This window comes from Hirundo rustica, chromosome 17 (genome assembly GCF_015227805.2).
Source record: "Hirundo rustica isolate bHirRus1 chromosome 17, bHirRus1.pri.v3, whole genome shotgun sequence".
Lineage (NCBI taxonomy): Eukaryota > Metazoa > Chordata > Aves > Passeriformes > Hirundinidae > Hirundo > Hirundo rustica.
Genome location: NC_053466.1, coordinates 12,730,650 through 12,744,922, shown reverse-complemented (window position 1 = coordinate 12,744,922; position 14,273 = coordinate 12,730,650). Strand labels below are relative to the sequence as shown.

Here is a 14,273-nt window from a genome sequence, read left to right as displayed (position 1 = left end):
GGCGGCGGTGCCATGTGCCGGGCGGCGGCGGCCGGGGCCAGCGCGAAGTTCGGCGATGGCGGGGGCGGAGGGCGGACGCTCCTCCCCGCGGGGCCGGCGCGTCACTGCCGGGCGGGCGGGGCACGGCGGCGGCGGGCACCGGGGCCGCGCCCAGCGGTGCCGCCCGCCCGGCGCTCCCGGCCCTCGTCACCGTGCGGCGGCTCCGTGGTGACGGCGGGGCCGCCTCCAAGCCCCCGCCCGGCCCCCGCCGCCATCGCTCCCAAACCGCCGCCGCCCCGGTGATTTGGGGGGAAGGATTAAACTCCCGGAGGAATCACGCAGATTTGGGCACGCCACCCCCCAGAGGGTTACAGAGGAGGAGGATCCCCGCTGGCACCTTGCTGAAGATGAACAGCACAGACTTGGGCTCCCCAAATCCTTGACCGTCCCAGAAATGCTTTGGGCACCCCAAAAATGGCTGCTCCCTATGGCTGCCTGCCCCATTCCCAAGTGGGATCAGGACTGAGGAGCTGCAGGTTTTGGTGCTCCCATCCCACTGTGCCAGTGTGTGTCCCCTCCTCCTAGCCCTGGCAGATTTGGGGTGCTGGCCCACGGAAAGCAGGAGGCAGGGAGCCGGTAGATCCTGTGCCCACAGAGGAGATTTCATTGCCATCATCCCCCACCCTCTACCACTCGCTGAGGCGCAGGATGAGGGTCTCCCCATCCTGGGGTCTGTAGTCAGCAATACCTGTGGAGAGAGGGACGACGGTTTGGGGTGAGACAGCAGGCATGGGGCTGCAGGGGACCCCTGCCACCTCCCCAGGGACATCCACCCACCACTCACCCATCTGCAGGGGGGTGTTGGGCGCAGTCAGGAGCTGCCAGTAGTTCCGCTTCTCCTGCCGGGCCTCCAGCCCCAGCACTTGGGTCAGGAAGGGGCCCTGGGGGGTGTCCTGGGTGTGGAACCTGGGGGTTGGGACAGGGGGTCAGGGGGGTGAGGGTCCGGCCTTGGCACAGAGCTGCTCCCAAGGGAGCTGAGTGCTGGGAACTGGAGCGAGCCTGGCACGGGGCACAGGTGCAGGACACATGCCCACCGCAGCGTGACCCCCACATACTTGAAGTCATGGGGCTCCAGCGCAGCAGCCGCCTGGAGCACGTCCAGGAGAGAGGCGGCGGCGGGCACGGGCACGGGGCGGTCGTAGAGCCGGAGCTCGTAGCACCAGGGCAGGGGACACTCCACCACCAGCTGCACCGTCTTGTTCCCCGGCACCTCAGCCAGGGGCTCCATGTCCAGAGGTGTCAGCGTGTCTGCGAGAAGCCACCACAGCACTGGTGGCACCCCACCACCCTGTGGTGACACCAGCACTGACCCCGGTCCCTTTGCCCCTGGCTCCTACCTGGCTCCTCCCGGCAGCGCATGGAGGCGATGTCCAGGTAGGAGCGGCCGTGCAGCACCGGCAGCACCTGGGCCATGGTGGGGGCGGTGCCGAAGGCTTCCATGTTCTCCAGCAGTGCAGCCACAGCCCGGCCAAACGCTGGCTCCGTCTGGCACGCACCTGTGGCCAGGAACACCTGGGACAGGGAGGGACGGAGATGGTGGCAAGAGGAAAGAAGGTTGGGCACCTGGGCACTGCATTGCTGAGCATCACCTGCCCGGGGGCAGCTGCCCCTGCCTGGGCACCCACATCTGCACCTGCACCCTAGAACTGCATCTGCAGCTCACATCTGCAGCCCCTCTGGCCCCTGTGCCCATTCCCAGTGCCAGCCCAGTGTCCCCTCAGGTGACACCCACCTGCAGGGCCCACGGGGTGCTGTAGATGTTGCCGATGACGCCGTCGGGGCCCTGGGCCTCGGCCATGCTCCTGCTGGCCCCGTGTGCGGCCGCCCGGAGCTCGGCCGCCAGCTCTGTCCCCACCAACCTCCTCTGCTCCAGGCAGGTGAAGGCCAGTGCCACCACGGCCTCGGTGTCTGCAGGGACACCCCGGCGTCACCCGCAGTCACTCACCCGCCGGGGTGCCACTGCTGTGCCCATGGACCCTTACCCACGGCGTTGCCACCGTGCCCGAGCCTTCCGTGGTGCTGGGCCGTGAGGAGCCGCCGGATCACCTCCTCCCGCACCCGCTTGTGGTGCACACACAGCGTCAGCACGCCCAGCCCGTACTGGTAGTAACTGGTGAGGGGGTGGCCGTGCCGACGGGAGCCTGGGGACAACGTGTGGTGTCACCAGAGAGAGCCGGTGCCTCCCAGCTGGACGTGTAGGTGCCAGGTGGGCACCTGGCAGGGCCACCCTCACCTTTCCAGTCCTCCTCCAGGTAGTACTTGAGCCACGTCACCAGCGAGCGATGGGGACCGGGTGGGGGACAGGTGGCCCCCAGCCCCAGCAGGTACAGTGCCAGCCGCCCCGTGTGCGGGGGCTCCGCCGCGCTCCTGCAAGGCACCGGTCACCTCGCAGGACCCCGCCTGAGGTGTCACCTGCCCCGAGGGGACCCCGGGACACCCACACGTACGTGCTGAGCTCAGCGTCCCACCGGGAGCGACCGTGGGCCTGCAGGCTCCTGCGGGGACAGGGAGTCAGCGTGGGGGACAGGGGCGGCCCCCGAGGCCCGGGGGGGACCCCCGGTGACCCACCTGCCGTAGGGGTGCCGGAAGGCGTCCTGCAGCCGCTCCAGGTAGCGCCTCTCCAGCCGCGGGTCGTGCTCGCGGGCCAGGCGCAGCGCCAGGTACACGGCGGGGTCGGGGTCCCGCGCGGGGTCCCCCGCCAGCCCCAGCAGCCGCGCACTCAGCGCCCGCACGGCGCCCGCCGAACCCTCCGGGGGCTCTGCCCCGGCCCGGGGGAGGCAGCGCAGGTCAGGGGGCACGAGGGAGCGGAGACCTCCCCCAGGCACGGCCCCGCAGCTCCACAGCCCCCCCAAAGCTGTGTGGGGCCGCGGTGGGGAGGGACCCCCAGCGCCCACCCCCTCCATGCACCCCAAACCCTCCGCGTCCCCCCAAATCCCATAGCCTCCATATTCCCCACCGCAAAAAAGAGGAAGAAACAAAGCGACGTGACGTGGAGCAGGAGCACAGAGAACCCGAGGGGTGGCAGGGGGCTGAGGTGACATCCCTGTCCCCAGGGACCCCTTGGGGTGATGGGCACTGGCTGCCTCCGGGCAGGGAAAGGGGTCGCAGGGATTGGGTTGGGGAAAGCTGAGCCCCGGAGAATTTGGCACCGGCAGCTGCCACGAGTCGCCGTCCGAGGGTCTGGAGATGGGGCTCATCACCCCCGGCCCCGCTCCTCGGGGAACCCCCCGAGCTCAGGGCGAGCCCCCGGCCCGGGGGGTCTCGGGCAGGTCTGGGGGCCGGATCCGCACTCACCGCAGCACCGGGCGGGCAGGAGCGCGGGCAGCAACAGCAGCAGGACGAGCGGCAGCCCCATGCTGCAGCGGGACGGGGGACACGGGGGTGACACAGCTCGGCACAGCCCCGCCGGACAGCCGGGAGTGGCAGGATGAGCCGGGCCGGGAGCGGGGATAGCTCGGGAAGGTGTGGCGAGGGGCCGTTTCCGCACGCCGGGGCCGAGTCAGCACAAACGGGGCAGAACTTTGGCTGAGGCACGGCCGAGGGGAGCGGGGGCAGTCCCGGCCAGCCCGGGACACCCCGCCCGGGGCAGCCTGACCCGAGGTGCCGCTGCCCGGGTCAACACCGGCGGTCACGGCCCGAAAATAGACGGGTGAGACCGGCCAAATCCGGCCCCTTTGGAAACGAGAATTCCCATGCTCGCGTCGAACTACGATTTAATTGAGAAAACGGAGATTGATCAGCCCCAAGCGGGAGCCGAGGGACAGGCGGGGAGGGGGCACGAACCCCAAAAAATAAAACCCTAAAGCCGGGGGATGTGGGGGTCCTGAGCCCCAAGAGGTAAAACCCTCCTTTCCGGGGGGGACGTGGAGTCCTGAGCCACAGAACCGAATCCCCCGAGCCCGGGAGGGGATCCCGGGCCACCGCTGGGGCTCAGGTCCCCTCAGCCTGGGGACCCCCCTGCCACCGAGACCCCCCCCCTGTGCCCGGGTGTTCCCCAAACACCCGCCCCCCTGTGGGCCCCGCAGCCGGGCACACTCAGGCCGGTGCCTGCGGCAGGTGCGGCGGCGCCAGGGACCACAGGAAGGCAGCGGGACCCGCAGGCCCGGGCAGGGACCCGCGGCCGCGATCCCGGCGTGTGACCGGCTCCCGACCCCAGCCCGGGCCCGCCGGCCCGCCCCTCCTGCCTCGCTATATCCCGGCATGCCTCGCGCCACCCGTGCCTCGCTATATCCCGCCGTGCTCCGTGCCACCACTGCCTCGTTATGTCCCGGCATGCCTCGCACAGCCCCGCCCCTGTACATCCCGGCATACCCCGCGCTGCTAGGCCTCGGTATATGCAGACGATCTTCGCGCCATGTCTGCCTCGCTATATCCCGGCATGCCCTACGCGGCACTGAAATATCCCAGCATGCTCTGCGCTTCAGGACCCCTCCAGCTAGGCCTCTGGGCTGCCCCCAGCGCGCCTGACTGATACCTTTTCTGCCGCCTGCCCTGCCCCCGCCGTTCGTTCTGCCCCCGCCGCTCGTTCTGCCCGCGCTGCTCTCGGTGTCCGCGCTGCCCCCGTGCCCAGCGCGGGGCCGCTCCAGTGTGCGCAGGCCCGGCCCCGGGCGCAGGCGGGGCGAGGGCAGCGCGGGGTCCTGCGTTGTGCGGGCGCACGTGGCGGCGGCGGCGGCGGGGCCATGGGCGGGCTGGAGAAGAAGAAGGTACCGAGGCCTTCCCGACCCCTCCTTTCCGCCGCGGTGACGCTCCCGGGACCTGTGCCCACCGCCCGGTGCCTTCCCGTGCCGTTCCTCCCTGCCCTCTCCGTGCCCTCCGGTGTCGGTCCGTGGCTGCTCCCCTATTCCGGTGCCCTCGCTCCGGCCGTGTCCCTGCAGCCCTCCCTGGCAGCGGTGCTCGCCCCTGTGACGGGTTAATAACAGCCCCCTCTCCGGGTGCTCGATTCCGCTCCCGCCCCGCGCGCTGGCCGTGCCCGGTGCCCCCTTGCAGCCCCCTCGGTTCCCGTTTCTCCTCCCTCTCCGCTCCCAGGAGTCCCGGGGGCCCCGCGGTGGTTGTGGGGGTTCCTTCAGCACCCCGGAGCTCCCCCCAACGCCCTCCTCTCTCCCCAGTACGAGCGCGGAGCCGCCACCAACTACATCACCCGCAACCGGGCGCGGAAGAAGCTGCAGCTGAGCCTGCCCGACTTCAGGTGCGTCTCGGACCCCCTGAGACCCCCAGAACTCCCCGGACCCCTGAGATCCCCCCCACACCCTGAACTCCCATCCCTCCGAACTCTCCGGTCCCTTTGAGCTCCCCCGGGACCTCCAGTCCCTACCCAGGGAAGCAATGGAGCCTGTGATGAGTGCGTGGGATGGCCCCGGGCCCCCCTAAATCCCTCCCCCGTGATTCCCGGTGACCCTGAACTTCCTGCCAGACCTCCTGGGACCCTCAGGCACTCCTGAACTCCCCCCGGGACAGCCTAAACACCCATCCCTGCTCCCGATCCCTGGCACCCCTGAACTGCTCTCAGACCCCACAGCCCTCCTGCCTCCCTGAGGCACCCCATAACTCCCGAACTGCCCTCAGACCCCACTGATCACCCCCCTCAGCCCCATGGGACCCCCAGTTTACCCCGGGGGAGCAGAGGGACTGAGGCCTGTGCTGGGTGGCTGTGGGACACCCTGAACTCCTCTTCAAGGGGGTGTTGCTTGGGGACCCCTTTCCCTTGGGGTCACGGAGCACTGTCCTGTGTATCCTGAGTTTTAGGCTGCCAAGTTTGGGGCTCCCCCTCCAAGGGAAGGGCCTGGGGTGTTCCAGGGGACACAGGGGTGCTGTGGCCCCCCTGTCCCAGCCCTGTCCCCATCCCCAGGCGTCTCTGCATCCTCAAGGGGATTTACCCCCACGAGCCCAAGCACAAGAAGAAGGTGAACAAGGGCTCCACCGCTCCCAGGACCTTCTACCTGCTCAAGGACATCAAATTCCTGCTCCATGAGCCCATCGTCAACAAATTCCGGGAATACAAGGTGATTATCCCACCTGAGGGGCCCTGGGGCTCGTCCTGTGCCACAGAGCCCCCACGTCCCCCTGTCCCCCCAGGTGTTTGTCCGGAAGCTCCGGAAGGCGTACGGGAAGAGCGAGTGGGGCACTGTAGAGCGGCTGAAGGACAACAAACCCACCTACAAACTCGACCACATCGTCAAGGAGAGGTGAGGCAGCCCTGGCAGAGCCACCTGGAGCATCCAGCTCTGGAGTCCCAGCAGAGGAAGGACCTGGAGCTGCTGGAGAGAGTCCAGAGGAGGCCATGGAGCTGCTCCCAGGGCTGGAGCCCCTCTGCTCTGGAGCCAGGCTGGGAGAGCTGGGGGTGCTCACCTGGAGAGGAGAAGGATCCAGGGAGAGCTCAGAGCCCCTGGCAGGGCCTAAAGGGATGGAAGGACAGTATTGTTAGGATTTGGGATGGCTCAAATAGCAATATGTAGAAGTCTGGTTTCTTTGGAGGGCGTTATAGCAAGGGTTTATTGAGAGACAAGGGTTTTTATATGGTATTTCGATACAATGAATACTGTGGTTTGTTTAGGACCTTCACCTTCTTGTAAACATCTTCACCAGTAAACAATTTGGAAAAACTCTAGGTGTCAGGAGGAGGATATCTACAAGGATTGATTTGGGTTCCTCCTTATGATTTCCCAGGCCCAAGTGAGAGATTTATGTGCTTGGTTTTTCCCACAGGCTTCAAGCTACTGCCTGGAGCCTAAAATTCTATTTGCTGACCGCTGCCAGTTCCCACAGGACAGGACACAGGGAATGGCTTCCCACTGCCAGAGGGCAGGGCTGGATGGGATATTGTGCAGGAATTTTTCCCTGGGAGGGTGGGCAGGCCCTGGCACAGGGTGCCCAGAGCAGTGTCCAAGGGCTTGGAGCAGCCTGGGACAGTGGAAGGTGTCCCTGCCCATGGAATGAGATGATCTTTAATGTTCCTTCCAACCCAAACCATCCTGGGGTTCTCTGATCTTTCACCACATCCATCCCTCTCTGGGAATCCATCTCATGTGTCATTTCTGGAGTTACTGGTGGAATTTTGTGTTTCTGGGCTGGAGAAGAAGAAATGAGAGAGCAGGGAATGCCTCCTGGGGGTCTCCAGGAGAACACAGGGAGCTCCCCTGCTCTCCCTATGGGGTGTTTCCCTCGGAGGGCTGGTGAAGGGTTAATGCTGCCAGGGCTTTGGTGAGTTTGATGACAGTGAGCAAGAAGGGACGCAGGAGGGAGGAAACCCCATCATCCTTGTGGGTCCCTTCCTAAATCTGGATATTCCATCATCCTCTGTCCAGCTTTGCTGGGATGTGCAGGTGGATGCTCCGCAGTTCCCATTCGTTTCTCACTCGGGGTCTCCCCCAGCCCCAGCAACTTTTGCAGGACCCTGGGGCTGGGAGTGACCCCCCCTTGTCCCCCACCTGCGCACAGGTACCCCACGTTCATAGACGCCCTGCGGGACCTGGACGATGCCCTGTCCATGTGCTTCCTGTTCTCCACCTTCCCCCGCACGGGCAAGTGCCACGTCCAGACCATCCAGCTGTGCCGGCGCCTGGCCGTGGAGTTCCAGAACTACGTCATTGCCTCCCGCTCCCTGCGCAAGGTGGGGCTGGGCAGGGGCTGGGCCCCCGCCCGGGGCTCTGGGTGCTGGGCTTGGGCGCTGGGATGTCAGATCACGGATCCCGCTGGGATCTGGCGCTCCCTGAGGAACCTCCTGCCGAGGGAGGGGGTGACAGTGACAGGGACACAGCAGCCTTCCTCCCACTGTCCTGCCAGGTGTTCCTCTCCATCAAGGGCATCTACTACCAGGCGGAGGTGCTGGGGCAGCCGATCACCTGGATCACCCCCTACGCCTTCGCCCATGACGTGAGTACCTGGGAGGAGCCCGGGGAATCACCAGGGAAGCGGTGAGGGGCCGTCCCGGGGCAGATGAGGCCGTCCCGGGGCAGACGAGGCTGTGCCCAGCCTGTGGTCAGACCACGGGGCCTGGCTGCAGAGGCACGTGGGGACACAGCCCTCTGTCACCTTGGGATCCCCTGAGGCTGCCTGTACCAGTCTCCCCAGTTCCTCATATCCTCAATTATTAATGTGCTCCTTTATCAGCCATTAAAGATTAACCTGCGGGAACAAGGCTGACAGAGTGGAATGAAGGGATGAGTCAGATCCTGCAGCTTCCCCGAGAGGATTCTGCTGTGTCCCACAGGGCACGGGGCAGGGCAAGGGAAGGTCCCCATTGTGCTGGGACAGCTTCCCCTGAGCCTTGGCAGGAGGCCACGGGCACAGCAGGGCCCTCTCCATTCACTCCTGGGATTCCCACAGCTGGGCACAGTTGGATTGAGGATTTATGGTTTTGTGGTTCTGAATCATAGAATCCTGGAATGTTTTCGTTTGGAAGGAGCCTTAAAGGCCATCCCATTCCACCCCCACCATGGGCAGGGACAGCTTACACTATCCCAGGCTGCTCCAAGCCCCGTCCAGCCTGGCCTTAACACTTCAGGGATGGGGCTCAGCTGCTCTGGGCACCCTGTGCCAGGGCCTGCCCACCCTCCAGGGAACAATTCCTGCCCAATCTCCCATCCAGCCCTGCCCTCTGGCAGTGGGAAGCCATTGCCACTTGTCCTTGTCCTGCTCTTGTCCAGCTCTGCCATACCCTGCACTCTTCACTTTGAAGAGTTGGAGTTCCTGGCCCAAACCCCAAGTTCCATGCATGATGGGATGAAGTGTTCCATGTATCCAGGCGTGGAGGGGTGGCATCAGGACCCTGGGGGAAGCCGGCAGAATTCTCCCTGCCCAGGGTCTGGTGGTGGCTGTGGCATCTTTGCGATTGGGGCATGTTTAGGTTCGATTTTAGGGAAAGGTTCTTCCCTCAGAGGGTGCTGGCACTGCCCAGGCTCCCCAGGGAATGGGCATGGCCCCGAGGCTGCCAGAGCTCCAGGAGCCTTTGGACAGCGCTGCCAGGGATGCCCAGGGTGGGATTGCTGGGGGGTCTGGGCAGGGTGAGGAGCTGGGCTGGATGATCCTGTGGGTCTCTTCCTAAATGGGAGTGTGTGATCCTCTTCCCTGTGGGTGGGATGTGCCGCTGTAGAGGGAGGTCCTTTATCCCTGTGTCCCCCCCATCCCGTGTGCTGGCAGCACCCCACAGATGTGGATTACCGGGTCATGGCCACCTTCACCGAGTTCTACACCACCCTCCTGGGCTTCGTCAACTTCCGCCTCTACCAATCCCTGAACCTGCTGTACCCCCCCAAGGTGAGGCCACCACCTCGGGGTCACTGTGTCCCACCCTGGGGTGGTGGCAACCCAGATTGGTGGGAGGGAGGGTGGAAATGAGGGATTTTTGGGATATCTGTTTTTGGCAGCTGCCTTCACACCCCTTTTCCTCCCCAGATCGACAGCCAGGCTGAGGATGAGCTCAAGCCTGCAGAGGGCAAGGAGTACGCCATGGATTCAGAGAGCTACCTGGAGGTGAGGGGCACTTCTGGCACTGTGGCCCGTGGGGACACTCTGTGGCCTTCCTGTCCTGCCCACGGCCCTCCTGGTGTGGCACCAAGTACAGAGCCAGATCCCTGCAGGGTGGAGGGGGCCGATCCCGAACTCCCTGTTCCCGTAGGGCAGAGCTGGGCTCGGCCTTGGGCACCACCGGCCTCCCCCTGCATGGCCAGGGACCCCCAGAGTCCCATGCTGGGGACAGTGCCTGCAGGAGGCTGAATTCTGTCTGGGCCCTGCCTCTTCTGGCCTCTTGCTCTGAGAAATCCCCTTCCCCCATGGGGCTGCCCCTTTTCCCACCCGCGGATGTGACTCCGTGTCCTCTCCCTGCAGAGGCTGTCAGCTCTGAGCGCCAGCCTGGCCCGGGCGGTGGCTCCGACCCAGGAGGATGAGGTGGAGGTGGATGAATTCCCAGTGGAGGGGGTAAGACCCTGGCTGGGGGCTCATCCCTGGCCTTGGGGGATCCTGTCCTGTGCCCAGGCTGGCAGTTTGGGGACAGCTCCTGAGACCCCTCTTTGCCAAGGGGGCTTGGCCAGGGCTGTGTGAGGGGAGGAGGCTGAGGGCTTTTCTCTGAGCAGGAGACAGCAGAGCTGATGGATGCCAAGAAGAAGGAGCAGGAGGCTCTGGAGAAGCACAAGAAGCTCTTTGAGGGGCTGCGCTTCTTCCTCAACAGGGAGGTGCCCCGGGAGCCGCTGGCCTTCGTCATCCGGTGCGTGGTGGGCAGGAGACCCTCGGCAGTCCTGGCCTCCCCCTCTGGCAGGACTTTTGGGGCCAACCCACCTGATGTCCTGCGGGTGGGGTGGCCCTGAGGGTCCCACCTGCCTGCCTGACTCCTCTCTGGTGTTGCCCGCAGGTGCTTTGGTGGCCAGGTGTCCTGGGACAAGTCCCTGTGCATCGGTGCCACCTACGACGCCACCGACCCGTCCATCACCCACCACATCATCGACCGGCCCCGCGTGGACAAGCAGGTGGTTGGCAGGTGGGTGAGACGGGGAGGCCCTGCCCAGAACAGCCATCCCAGAGCTGTCCCATGGGCTCCAGAGCCTGAGGTGGGACCCCTCTGCCTCGCCCAGGTACTACCTGCAGCCCCAGTGGGTTTTTGACTCGGTGAACGCCAAGCTGTGCCTGCCCGTGGCCGATTATTTCCCCGGGCTCCTGCTGCCCCCGCACCTCTCGCCCTTCGTGACGGAGAAGGAGGGCGACTACATCCCTCCCGAGAAGCTGAAGCTGCTGGCGCTGCAGAGGGGAGAGAATCCAGGTGCTGAGAGCCCTCGGAAGAGTTCGGGAGCTGGGCTGTGCCTGCTCCAGAGCATCCCAAGGGTAACGGTGGTGTCTCCTTGTAGATGAAGAGAGTGAAGAGGAGGAGGAGGAAGAAGAGGAGGAAGAGGAAGGTGGTAATGACAAAGAGGAGGAGGAAGAAGAAAATGAGTCTGAAAAAGAAGAGGAGATGAAATTACAGAAGATGGAAGAGCAGAAGCTGGAAGAGAAGAAGACAGAAGAGCAGAAGACTCAGAGCAACAAGGTGGGAGCCCAAGGGGGCAGCTGTGGTGTCCCTGTCCTGGGACCACTGGGTTACTCAAACAGTAATGGAATGGTTTGTGAGGGGCCTTAAAGCTCATCTTGTTCCACCCTCTGCCATGGGCAGGGACATTTCCCACTGTCCCAGGTTGCTCCAAGCTCTGCCCAGCCCAGCCTGGAACACTTCCGGGGTGCTGCTGGCCCCACATCCATGAGCTGCAGCTCCCTTCCCTGTCAGGGCTTGCTGCAGGTCCCCAGGGAGCTGTGGCTCTCCCTGGCCCACAGTGACAGGGCTGGGAATGCCTGTCCCTATGGAAGGAGGGTGGGTTCCCAGTATCCTGAGCTCCCTGGCTCCCCACAGGTGCTTCCTGTGAAGGTGACAGCAGGGAAGGTGAAGGTAGAGGACAAGCAGCGCCTGGAGCAGGAGCAGCAGAGCGAGGAGAAGCGCTTGGCCATCATGATGATGAAGAAGAGGGAGAAGTACCTCTACAAGAAGATCATGTTCGGGAAGAAGCGCAAAATCCGCGAGGTACGGAGACTGGGCCCCTCACCCACATCCTGGGACGGGCTCTTCCCAAACCCACTTGCTCTTCCCACTCCTCCCTGTCCCTGGTGCAGGTGTTGAGGTCCCTCCCAGTGTCCCCAGGTTGCCCCATGGTGGGGCAGAGCTCCCTGTGGTCCCTCAGGGCCGTGGCTCCTGCGGCCACTCCCTGTATCCCACCCCTGATCCCGGTGCCGTGGGGTCCATCCTCCACGTGCGCCTGGAGTTTCGGTGGGACTGAGGGGTTGCAGCCCGTGTCCTGCTCTGACTGAGCTCTCGGGGGTCTCTCCCCAGGCCAACAAACTGGCTGAGAAGAGGAAAGCCCACGACGCAGCCCTCAAGGAGCAGAAGAAGAAGAGCAAGAAGGCGCGACAAGCGTGACAGGGCTGGGGGCTCCTGGCTGGTTTTCCACTCTTGCTTTCGGGTGGGAAACCCTTGGCTTTGCTCCTGGGACAGAAAGGCTGCATTTGAAACGTTTCCCACCTGTAAAAACACCTGCTGCTCTGCCTTTCCCCATGTCCCCTCTGTGGAATCGGTGTTACAAGGACTGTCCTCTCCGTGCTGGTGCCACCTCTGCGTGAGGAAGAGGAGGCCAAGGAGAGCTCTGGGATCGTTCCGTGTGAATTTGCACAGCCCTGGGCGCTGGAGCCTGGCTCCCAGGAGCTCCCTGGGCCAGAGGAGTGCAGAGTCTGGAGCTGCTTCCCAGCATCCACGCAGAAAACCATATTCCCTTGTATTTTTATTTTGAATTAAAGAAGGTGACACTTTCCTGGTGGTGTTTGTTGTCTGCCCCTTCTGCCTGGGCGTGGCGGGCTCCTCAGGGGGTGATGTGGATGGGTGTGGAGAGCCGTGGCTGATGCCTGGGTTGCTGATCCTGCTGGATGTTTATAAGCACTCCTTTACCCCCAAATGTGGTGAAGGCTCCTCAGAAATTCTGAGGAATTTTTGGAGAGGACACCCCTGGCACTGCTGTGGGGACACGAAGAGGATCCCGGGAGTGACAGCCCCTGGAAGGGAGTGAGCTCAGAAGGGAACAGCTGGGAACACCCAACTCAAAGGAGTTTACTTAGTTTCTTTTCCTAGATATCTTTTCAAATTTTTTTTGGTCTTGTTTGTTTTCAATTTGGTTTAAGTGCTTTTTTCTTTTTACTGTTTCCATTCTCCCGCTTTGTGTTACAATTTTTCTCAGGTTTTTTTCAGTTTTTTACTTTCATTTCATTTTTCTTTTGATTTCTTGTTTCCTTTTTATTTTTTTTTCCCCTTCACTCACCCCCCTTTTTTTTCCCCATCCCCTTTTTATTTCCGCTTTCTCCCTCTTTGTTTTCTTTTTTTTCCACTTCAAAAGGGGGTTGGAAGGCTATTCCTTTTCTTTTTATGTTTTTTCCCTCTCCCAAGAGGAGCAGGACCAACCCCTGGGGGCACCCTCAGGGCCGGGACTCCCCTCAGAGGAGAAAACCCCGAACGGGGCCTCAGCTCCTGGGAGCCACCGGCTTCCAACCAACCTCGGCTCCAAACCATCAAACCCCGGCTCCAAATAAACAAATCCCAGTTCCAAACAAGCCCCAGCTCACAAAAACCCCGGCTCCAAACAAGCAAACCCCGGTTCCAAACAAACCCCGGCTCCAGGCCTCGCTCCAAGGCTAGGCCGCGGCCTGGGCCGGGCGGGTGCTGGCCGCCTGGTGCTGCCCGGGGCCTCTCCGGCCGATAAAGGCGTGTGTCCGGCCAAGTGTGACCCCTGGGTGTTACCACCCGCTCACCTCCTCGCCCACACTTCCTCACCTGCTCACCTCAGGACCCACAGCTCCCTCAGGATCCACAGCTCCCTCAGGACCCGCAGTTCCGGCCATCACGGCTCTCAGTGAGTGCTCCTTTGTACCCCCAAATCGGGACGGGGTGGGGATGAGGTGGTGGAGCCTTCCTGGTCACCCCCCGTGGGATGTGGTGGATGTGGGGAACGGGGTGTTGTGGCTTCCTGGCTCAGTCGTATCTGTCCCCAGGCTGTCAGTATTCCATGGCTGAGCTGTCACATACCGGCCACCGCAGCTCTCTTCTGGCTGGAAACCCTTTACAACCCACTCCCCAAAAAACAGGAAATACATTCCAAAAAAAAAAAAAAAGGGGGAAACTTAGAAAACCTTTGCAATCTGTCCCCCCTAAGAAACATGTGGGGAACCTGGAATCCCTTCATAACCCACCCCCAAAAAGGGGAAAACCTTTTGTGACCCATCCCAAAAAAAGGAGAAATTAGGAGAGGTGCTCTACAGAGAAGGGGTAGGACAGCTCTTTGCTCCCACACCACCAATTCCACAGCAATTCCACAAGTGACTGTGATCACTTGTCTTCACCACTCCTCTTACGATGATGATGATGATGAAAACTTGAGCTGTTCTGGCTTTTCCTCATCCCAGAGGGTTGTGCAGGTTCCCCTGGTGTGGGAACTGGTCCTGATGAGGTCAGGCGAGATGGGGCAGCCGTCAGGAATGGGGCAAGAGCTGCCAGCTCACTGCGAGGTGATACTCGTAAGTCCTGTAAGGGCGGGCTCTGAACCCCAAACACCTCCAGCTGGGATGGTGAGTCACAGGCTTGGCTAAGGTGGTCACCCCCTGCTTGGGGACCCGAGGCCGACCCTTTAGTGACAGAGACCTGGATCTGAGGGTGGCAGGAAGAGCCAAGGCTGGATCCAGGA

General features: G+C 63.1%; 2 protein-coding genes across 2 annotated transcripts; one reads left to right on the top strand and one right to left on the bottom strand.

Moving 5' to 3' along the window:
- Positions 1-620: 620 nt before the first annotated feature.
- On the bottom strand, positions 621-3,967 carry TCN2 (transcobalamin 2). The gene is made up of 10 exons (XM_040080987.2): positions 3,334-3,967; positions 2,608-2,797; positions 2,487-2,534; positions 2,273-2,406; positions 2,022-2,180; positions 1,772-1,947; positions 1,377-1,551; positions 1,095-1,287; positions 824-945; positions 621-727 (listed from the first exon to the last, which is right to left on the bottom strand). Exons 1-10 carry the CDS (start codon positions 3,392-3,394, stop codon positions 666-668), a joined length of 1,320 nt encoding a protein of 439 aa, XP_039936921.1. The 5' UTR covers positions 3,395-3,967; the 3' UTR covers positions 621-665.
- Positions 3,968-4,665: 698 nt separating this feature from the next.
- PES1 (pescadillo ribosomal biogenesis factor 1) lies at positions 4,666-12,356 on the top strand. Its single transcript, XM_040081233.2, has 15 exons — positions 4,666-4,742; positions 5,145-5,224; positions 5,885-6,038; positions 6,112-6,221; positions 7,474-7,645; positions 7,819-7,908; positions 9,175-9,291; positions 9,430-9,507; positions 9,862-9,951; positions 10,107-10,237; positions 10,382-10,507; positions 10,602-10,786; positions 10,872-11,050; positions 11,408-11,575; positions 11,882-12,356. Exons 1-15 carry the CDS (start codon positions 4,719-4,721, stop codon positions 11,966-11,968), a joined length of 1,791 nt encoding a protein of 596 aa, XP_039937167.1. The 5' UTR covers positions 4,666-4,718; the 3' UTR covers positions 11,969-12,356.
- Positions 12,357-14,273: the final 1,917 nt, after the last annotated feature.